The 10,157-nt window shown below is 32.8% G+C and overlaps 1 protein-coding gene across 1 annotated transcript in view; it reads left to right on the forward strand.

The window, feature by feature from the left end:
- Positions 1–8,755, forward strand: part of DACH1 (dachshund family transcription factor 1) — a 412,459-nt gene extending 403,704 nt beyond the window's left edge. Inside the window, exon 11 of the mRNA XM_090258266.1 lies at positions 6,040–8,755. Within this exon, the coding sequence (XP_090114392.1) occupies positions 6,040–6,077 (38 nt within the window). The 3' untranslated portion in view covers positions 6,078–8,755. The remainder of the gene's footprint in view (positions 1–6,039) is intronic.
- Positions 8,756–10,157: the final 1,402 nt, after the last annotated feature.

Consider the following 10,157-nt stretch of genomic DNA (forward strand, 5'->3'; position numbering starts at 1 on the left):
TGATCAAGCTGTGGAATAAAAGCAAAACTCTAGATATGTTCATATATATTATACATTAACAATAACTATATATAATAATACCTACAAATATACTAAATCAAAACATTAAAAAAAAAACTGGAATTATGTGTTATATTCCCCATTTCTCCTTTTTTAGCCACAACAAGTAAATAACATAGAATCCATATATCTAATGGTCTGAGCTGATGGTTTCAACTTTGATATTAAATATGGGACCCATTTTTACAAGAAATTTAAATGTTTCCTTCAACCCATTACCTATAGATTTAAACTGCATAATAACAATAAACAGCATACAAATATTTGCACCTGCAATAAACTATTCAATGATCTGGATAGTTTCTTATACACCAAATTATAGCTGTAAGCATCAAATTACAATGAATTCTGGAACTATTAGGAATTTGTAATTTAAATAGTCTCACTCAATCCCTACTCCCACAAGCTTTTAATTAGAACAGACTTTTTAATTAAGTACTCCCATGCACAAAGTATAACTTGATTCTTCTATCATATCAGCCTGCCATACAAAAGCAAATAATTATTGTGTCAAAGGAAGATATTTTCTTTAAAACGAAACTATAGGAATTCTGGTTCTGATTTCAAGTTATTCAACTGAAGCTCTGCATACTAAAAGGAAGCCCCTGTCTGTGGGAGGACCCCGAGGAACAGAAGCAGCCAGGCAGTGATAAAACAGAACCCACGGGCTGTTCAGTTATGAGGGGCACAATTGCCCGTCACCAGAAGCATAACTCTCAATACCAGAGTTTGATGAAAAGAAAAAGAATTGTTTATTTAAAGGTTATACAGATTTAGATGATTGGTTGATTTCTGCCATTACGTCTTATTTTCTTTAAAACACCCACAAACACATAGTTCTGCCTTCCCCTGCCAAACCAGACTAGTTTTAGAAAAGTCAGAGATACAGTTTCCTACTTCCCAGACACAGTGCAGTATTACCAACAGTTCCCAATCATTCGATCCTGATTGGGGAGGTTTTTTCCCGTATTGCAGTGCTCTCCAGCTCTTAATTCAGAACCACGTGGAGTTTCCAGTCTCCTTGTAAACTGCATGGAGTTCTCCCTTCCCTTTGAAAGCCGCACGGTCCTATCCTACATCCTTGCAAACTGTGTGGATCTCTTTCTCCAAAATGGATGCCGCCTTATGTTTAAATTCCTGACCGTGGCCTGTCATGCAGTGGATGTGGTAACCAGTTCTGAACATTCACAGAACTTTGTGCAGGCCCCATATGTTCTTTCCTCACCATTCTGTGGTCAAGACCCCTCCCATCTCCTTGGGGCCTTAGAAGAACCAACGCCATTTGCATAACTAAGACACTAGCTACCAGCCATAGATATGCAAAGGCATCTTGAAAGCTATCGTCTTCCCCCATCTCCCAGCCACAGGCTCTGGGGATTTTGGGGGACCTGCTCTGTAACAGTGACACTGAGGGACTGAGGTGTATAAGAGCCAGTTCCTCACCTCTGCAAGTCAGATGCAGAGACATTCCTCCAGTGACAGCCCCACTGCTTTTTAGAAAAAAACGATACAGTAGAATAGACATGAAATTTAGATTCACATAAATATCAAATCACTGCACTTTCATTTGCTAGTTCTGTGAAAATGTGCGAGATACTTAGCCCCTTTGAGCCTTCATAGCTTTTATAAAAGGCACTAGGGATACCTGTTTTATTGGGTTTAGATTTAAAATCTATAAATTAGCCACGTGGATAATAATCATCATTGTCTTTATTTTCAGTTTACTCGATCTTAAAGAAAAGTTTTCATCCATTTGAAATATCAAGGAATAATTGCTTGGTAAACCTGGCCCAGCATTAGGAACAAAGAGGAAAAATATTTTTCTTTGGCCAATGAATGTAGAAATAAAAACAACATAGAAAATAGTGAGTAGGTTTAAGATAGTCTAGTTAGAAAAAGTATAATGTGCGAAGGGTGGGCCTTAAAGCAAAGCATACGAATGAGCCCTCTGAGAGTCCAGATGCTAACAAAACTGAAGTCCTAGCCATGGAAGCACTGCAAGGATTTCAATAATCTCCATCCAGCAGCTTGTTTTTTTTTTTCTGGGTTTTGCTTGCTGTTGAACAGTTACGGAGGGAGAAAGTATTGAAACCATTATTATATGCTGTAAAAACATGGCACAGTTTGAATTATGGGCCCATATACGTATCCCTCCTAGCACCCTTGCCATTTACCTTTCACTCAGGTGATTTATCAGAAGCCTGAGATAGTTCCCATAATGGAGAGGCCTGTTTTTAGCCCTGTGAGTACGTCCATATGTGGCTCTTTGCCATCGGGTGCAGAACCAATACTATCACTACTCTGGAATAATATTAGTTAAAACTTTCTTCTCAAATATTTTGCATTATGCATAACTATGTGTCAATAAAGATGACAAAATTATAAAGTAGAATTGCTTTAAAAGTTAGGCTCTATGGACAAAGGAAGAGAGAATCACTCTTCTAGCATCTGTTCATGCCTGGCCTATTTCTGTTTCCAGTTAATTCTGAGGCAGATAATCTCTGATGTCTAAGTGTTATTTAATCATAGAAGTGCCTTAATTTTAGCAGGTAGGATTTATTTTATAACTGGAGTCTTCAAATGCTTGATGCATTTGTCTTTCTGTTAGGAACATTAGTCAAAAATCTAAAGAGACACTTATGAAAAGTGGAATTACTATAGATCAAACACTGAGTACACAAATATAATTTCTATAAAAGTGTTTCATATATGATGTATGGTAAATATGCCTATAAATTAATTACTACTGTTATATTTTTAAATGAATTTGGTCTTATTTAAAGTTTTAGATTCCCATAGACCTTAAAATTTTTAACATGCTACAGATAATTATTTTTATTACATAATCATATTGATTAATATATTTCTTTGAAAGATGATTAGCTTTGGAGACTCCATTAAAACTTCTGAAGAAAGAGTCACGCTAAAGCATTCACATCCTGATACTAACAGGGAAAGAGAGATGGCTGCTGCTTTAGCGAGTCTCACAGTGCAGGAGACTCCCATAGGTATCTTTAAAGTGAGACAAATGCTGTGGAGTGAATTCTTGGGCTGCTTGCATCGGAGAATAAATAGGAGCGCTCTATTTAGACAAGTATAATTAAAAAAGAGCGGGAAATTAACTAGGGAAGGAGGAGGTACTTACGTTCTTGGCTACTAAAGGGAAAACTAGGCCTGAATACTCCAATGCAGCACAGAGCTTGATGTGCTGTAGAACTCAGAGAGCCAGGGTCATTGAGTAAGGGGAAAATGGTAATAGATAAGATTAGAGAGGGAAATTAATACTAAACTACATAGCACCTGGTAGACCATGGTGAATTTGGCTAATGAATCTTTTAAAACAATTATTCATATAGAATAAATTATTTTTACATATCCACTTTTTACTATTAGATTTGTTCTACCTAATATGCTATAGACATCACAGAAGGTTATAAAACTATTTTTCAAGACTTCATTTTTTAATGTACAAGATTTTAAAACTCCATAGTAAGCACTGAAATGTTAATTTTGAGCAAATTATTACTTTTCACAGATACAGTGAAGGACCTCACTTAATGGAATTTGAATTTTGAAGAAGTTGAGAATATTTCTTTATCTCTAATCCTGGAAAATCTTGCCTATTTTTTTAAACTAAGAATGAAAATTATACTCTTAACGTAATTGAATACACAATAGAAATAATGAGACCATTGAGAGAAGAGAGAAGTAGAGGTAAATTAACTAAGGATTAAGAATTTAAAATTTTTGTAAAATGTATCAGCACTCTACCTCTTTGGTTACTTATATACTTTCTATTTCTAGATTTAAAAAAAAGCACATTGCTCTATGTATTAAAAGTCATTAGGATCAAAATAATCATCATAAGAAGGTCCAATTTTTAGCACTGTGATACTAAGTTCATGAAAGACTGACTTTAGTTTGTTTATTATTATAATGTCAAATTTATTAGGTTTATTTACAAAGTGAATAATTAAAACTCCTGCTAAGCTGAAACCAGAAATAGTTATATATTAATTTATTTATATAATATAAGAAAATCATAGGTTTGTCCCACAGGTAGGGGCAATCAAGCCAAGCAAACAAAAATAAATAAATCAGGCCATGTCCCCCATGCAAAACAATAAATATTACATAGCATTTTAATATGATACTGTCATGTCTTTATCTAGATATTTTGTCAAAATTATATGACTTTGATATTGATATTTGTTTAAATCTTGATTTAGAAGCTATCTTTATTGAATGTTATAGCTACTGCTGAGTTATAGTAATATTTAGCATCCCTGAAAGACTATTGTTTGGGACCAAGGAAGTAATATTTTTAGACCACATTTCTAGGGTGATTATTCAGCATAGGTTTTGCATGCATTTAAGTCATCATTCAAAAGTAGAATTTAGTTAGAGTAATATATTTTCATTGGTGAATCTTAGATTATATCTTCTATTCAAAAATGTATGCTATTTAAGGGAACAGCTTTTCATTGTGATTATTAGATATTTTTTATATTGAGAAAAGCTCTGATGTGATTATCAAACTGGAACGCTAAGGATATCCACAGACTTTCAGTGAATGTTGAAGTAGATTATTTTTAGAGAAGCAATTAATACTTAACACACCTTATTAGAATTTAGCCAGTATGAGACTAACATCAGGGATATCCCAGCCCATGTTATTGAGGACAGGTGTGGATTTGGGATGTTAACAGAACAGTAAGTTAAATATATATATTTCAATAATCACATGAAACTCTCATTCATTTATTCAGCACATGTTTATCGAATACGTACTAGATATTTAGGGCACATCAATAAGCAAAACAGAGTTCTATGACATTCTGGAGTTAATATTCCAACCATAAAAATTAGGGTAGGATAAGACATGTGATAGGAATATAAATTTGGGCACACCAATATTTCTATAAAATGAAAAAATGGTTTAATACTGATTTTAACATCCATGCTAATTACTATATCTACAACAGAGTAAGGAAAAGCACTCAATTACCTTAACGTTGAAGGTGGGATCTGCAAATATTAGACTCCCTATTCTGTTTCTTGAATTTAAGTTATTTTTTAATTCTTCAACCTACTAGTTCGCAGACTTTTACATGGCAATATGCATTTTGTAAATGTTTAGAAATTTTTCCTTTTTGACTACTCTCTACTGCAGGTTTTAAAACTTGAAATGTAGACATTTTATACAAATATATCTAAAGTTTAGACCACACCACAAAGGAGGCAGTCTAAAGATTGTGACATTGAAATACAGGCTTATGTTTAGTTTCCTTTTCCTCTGGATTTTTAATTTCTTATTTTTTATTCATTAAAATACATTTATTGTATATGTTCAATATTTGCTTTTCTTTTTTGCATAACTGTGTGTTTCTCGATTGGTGAAAGTTAAGTAATATATTTCCATCTCAACATTTAATTGTTTGGTTAATCTCATGTCAAGGGGAAAGGTTATAGTTCATTGATAGTGATGAAATAAGCTAGGTGGCTTTCATATAAATAGCAACAAATTTGCACAATAGTACATTGCATGGTATATTTAGCAACACTGCTGAGGAGTAGGATGGAAATTTGGTCTTTCGTGATGAAGATTCGCCTGAATGCATCCAGAGAAAATTTAGTTCTGCAAGCTTGAAGGAAGTAATTGTCATTCAACAGAAATCAACTCGCTTTGCATATCAATAAAACACACACACATACTCTTATCTATTTTCTGAGTGCTTGGCAACTGATATCAAAATAGCAAATATATATTTATGAGAACTAGAAATGCTCTATTCTGTTTTATCACGTAAACTTCATGTAATTATGAAACTAACTTTGAGACTATATGGAAAATCTTACTTCTTAATCAAGTGAAGAGAGACTAAAACCCACACATTTTATATCATCCTGTGTAATTTTTATATTCACAATTGTTTCCCAAATGTCATGTCATTAATTATTTTTATTGTTTATTTTTAGATGGAAGACTGTATTTGAAAACTACTGTCATGTACTGAATCTTACCTGTTGAAGAAATCCATGTTATAGTAAAGAACTTTGCAGTCAGACATTCATCATTGGAAAGCTCAGAAAAAAATAAAGTCCATTTAAGGGAACTTCCTCAATTTTGTGTATTAATGTTCTTTAGAAGTTTAAGTATTCTACAAAAAAAGAAAAAAAAAAGAGGTTTCTCCATTGATTTTCACCTGTGGTTTATACCAGAGACCTGAGAATGTTTGTAAATGTACAAGGTTCAAACTTCTTAAAATAAATAACTGCAACTTTGCTGCTGGACACTTGTATACAGAGTTAAAGGCAGGTCTGTACAGACCTAGCTTTGCTTTTTCTAATGGAATGAACCCTTTTCCTCTTCTGAAAATTCTGTATCTGAGCACATCAAGAGACTCTTGTAGCAATGGTCACCCAGACTTACAGAATTATGTCCTCCAGAAACCAACAAGAACAGTTGGAAATGAACTTGTAGGAGGCATAGAGGATTCCTTAAAAATCAATACAGTAAAGAGTGATATTCTGTTACATTCGATTTTAAACTCTCTAATTGTGGGTTTTCTCCTGAAGATGTTTTTTCAAATACTTTCCAAAAGACCAACAAATGGATGTTGACAACAACCCAATGAAATAACGTTTTGCGTATCTGAAAAGAAGCATTGCATATAAGCCAAAATGTTTCACTGAAGGTCGTTTTTCTTTTAAAAAATAAACAAAAAAATAAATGTAACATGTTTTCATTCCACACTGGTAGGGGTATATAGACTTAAAAATGATAATGATGCTTCTTATTCAAACTGTTGGTCACATGTACAGTATATGAACATAAAACATACAAGGAAGGTATTATGTATGCAGTAGTATACTAGAATTTAGGAAAATGAAAATTTTAGAAAATATGTTTTGTCACCCTGTTGGTCAGAAAGACACCTTTCTGGTTTTAACGCATGCAGGCATGTAAATATTTGTCTGGAGTCACAGTATTAACGAATGAGATCTTAAGCACCTGGTGACATCAGAACTCTGTGTCAGCCATTTTTATATGTACATTGAACCTTAGGTAGTGCCCCAGACTGCACTATTGAGAATGGATTGTGGCTGAACAGTAAATTGAAACACCAGAAATATTTTTATATGTTAACGTCATATTATGTTAATGTTGCTGAAAAACAAAACTTAACAAACCCTTGATGTATCAGTCCCACACCATGTAGCGCTGAGTGATAAAGTTAAAATGTGTCGTGCTTCCCACCCTGGTCAGAGGGAAGGGTGCCTACGTGTTATTTTCACTGTCTTTTTGAAAGTTACGTCTGTGTTTTCACTTTGTGCAGATAACTGGAAGTAAAGCTGCAAACAGTGCTGATTACATGCTGAAGTCACTTCTGTTTGTTTTTGCATATCTGGAGTTACATCTTTAAAGACTGATAATATAAATCAGTACAGTTGCTGTACAGTTTATGATTTTGCTGTCATCTTAAAATTTTATGATCATAACATTATTTATTACCATAAACAGCAAAATATTAAATGTCCAAGAAGACTAGCTTAAAATGTTTAAAGAGTTTGAATTGGGTATTAATTATTGGGTTAAGAGAAACATAGATACTCTGGCACTAAGCTTTTATAGTTTTTAGGTCTTCCTTGCAATACTGGAACACACTTCTTTTATGTAGCTCACTATTAACCAACTAAGTCCATTTTTAATATAATAAAAAGGTTATATATACAGTTCCTATTTTAGCTTGCTTAAAAGGGAGCAATATTTTTATTTAAAATACTGTTAGTAAATGCTTTGTAGAAACTTGGTTTTCTAAGCATAGTTCTTCCATTAATCATCTCTTGTTGTCTGAACACAAGAGATTCTAATCCTAGTTGTATCTATTTCTTGTTTTTTCCTATATGCAGTCTTTAAAGGATTACAACACTTAAAATTGGAGGGACTTGTGGCAAGCTTTTGAATCATACATTTTTGAACAATTTTCTAAAAAGCCTACAAGTTACATATGTAATAGAATCACCATTGCTCTGCTCCTTGCATAGAGTCACCTGTTAAGTAGGTTATATAGTTTTAAAATACATACTTTTAAGACATTTGAGAATGCAGAATTTGGTTTGACATAAAAGGAAATTTTAGCAAGGACTAAAGAAAAAAGCTATCAGCTCTATGTTAAGAGAGAATCTTACTAACATTGGTGTAAATATTACCATTCATGAAATGTTATTTTAAGTCTGTAACTTAAATTTTTCCTCCCTTTTTTAGTTATACAGGTTGGGTTTGAAATTTGTTTTTGGTATAAACAAGTAAAATTGTGCTCATTTTATGGTTTCCATGTTTTTGTAACCCTAAAAAATATTAATGTCTAGCTGTTCTATATTATAACCACAGTTGCGCTCTATGCAAGCCCTTGGAACAGAACATACTCATCTTCATGTAGGACCTATGAAAAGTGTCTATTTTTATCTATATATTTAAAGTTTTCTAAAAATGATAAAAGGTTATTACGAATTTTGTTGTACAAAATCTGTACAAAAATCTGTTTTTACATCATAATGCAAGAATTGGAAAATTTTCTATGGTAGCCTAGTTCTTTGAGTCTGGTTTCAATGTGAGAACCACGTTTACTGTTATTGTATTTAATTTTCTCTTTCTTTTCAACAATCTCCTAATAAAACTGTCTGAAATCTCCCTGTGACTTTATTTACAGTTTGTCTTTATTAAATTTTGTGAAATGCATAGCATTGAAGGAATATTTACTTTCTAATGGGAGGCATCTAAAAACAACATAAGTCAGCTCTTTGCAATGTGAGGGAACAATGCTCAATGATTTTATTTAACATGCAACTGCTTCTATCTCTAATATGAATTACTGTGGTGAAAAACATCATAAAAGCACACTCTGTAGTTATTGTTTAACAAGCAGATTTTCCATATTTTGTTTCTTGCCAGCTAAGCAAACTGCCCACATATACATGATTTATTTATGTACATTTCTCAGTTTATGAAGCTGTTATTTGTACCTTTTTTCTTTATATTCTTATATTCCCATGATTCTTATTTCAAAAAGCTTTGTGCTGAATAATGTAAAGTAGATGTGTTGATGGAACAAAATATATTATTCCCATATCTATGAGTGTATATTTGTAACTCTAACTCAGTGTTTTGCTTTTGATCTTTATCACTGGAAAAATGCCTTTAGAAACTTTGAAATTACAATGTCACTTAATAATATATAAACACTTTAATCAATACAAAATGCAGCATTTAAGAAATATTGGGTTGCTATCTCTGTGAATATTCTAAACACTTCCAAGAGAATGGAAAGTGAATATTTTTTCCTGTCTAAAGAAGTTATTTTAATAAATTAACAAATTATGATCTTTACATAATAAACACCCAAAATGTTTATGCGACCATCACAATCACATTTTTGTCTTCTGTCACCATGTATTTATATCAGTAAGACTTGTACTAGAGCAGCATACAGTCTCTGGATGTTAGTGGAGTTTGGTGATAATTTAAGATTTTCCCAATGTATTTTCATTCGGACTAGCAAATTTACAATCCGCACAAAAGCTATTTATTACTAGAGGGAAGTAACTTATAAATAAAAGTTATATGAATTGCATTTTTTAAATATGGGAAGTGGAGATGTTAATAGAATAAAATGTCTTGTAAATGGCATTGTAAAAATATCACTTTTCCTCATGTGTAGGCTTGGTGCTAACATTTATCTTTAATATGTACTGGTATATAAAAGCTGAATTGATCCTCATTTATTCATTTAAACAGATTCATTAATAAAGCCTCTATTCTGCACAAAGCACTGTGCTAGATGTTGTAATGACTGAAATCGAAACATAACTGCTTTACCAGAGGAGCTTATTCTGTTGGAATCAGATCTTACTTTCAGCAAGAAAAGATTCATTGAGAGTCTTCTACTCTGTAGTGAACATACTGCTGGTACGGAGATGCTGTTGTTAACTTAGACACCTTCCCACTAAGTCATAACGATCTAGTGACCCACATTGTACATTCACTTTCTAGAGAATAATACAAGATATTTGGGGAGTCAGACAAGTCTGTATGG

This window comes from Furipterus horrens, unplaced genomic scaffold (genome assembly GCF_987537825.1).
Source record: "Furipterus horrens unplaced genomic scaffold, mFurHor1.1.pri manual_scaffold_12, whole genome shotgun sequence".
Taxonomy (NCBI): Eukaryota; Metazoa; Chordata; class Mammalia; order Chiroptera; family Furipteridae; genus Furipterus; species Furipterus horrens.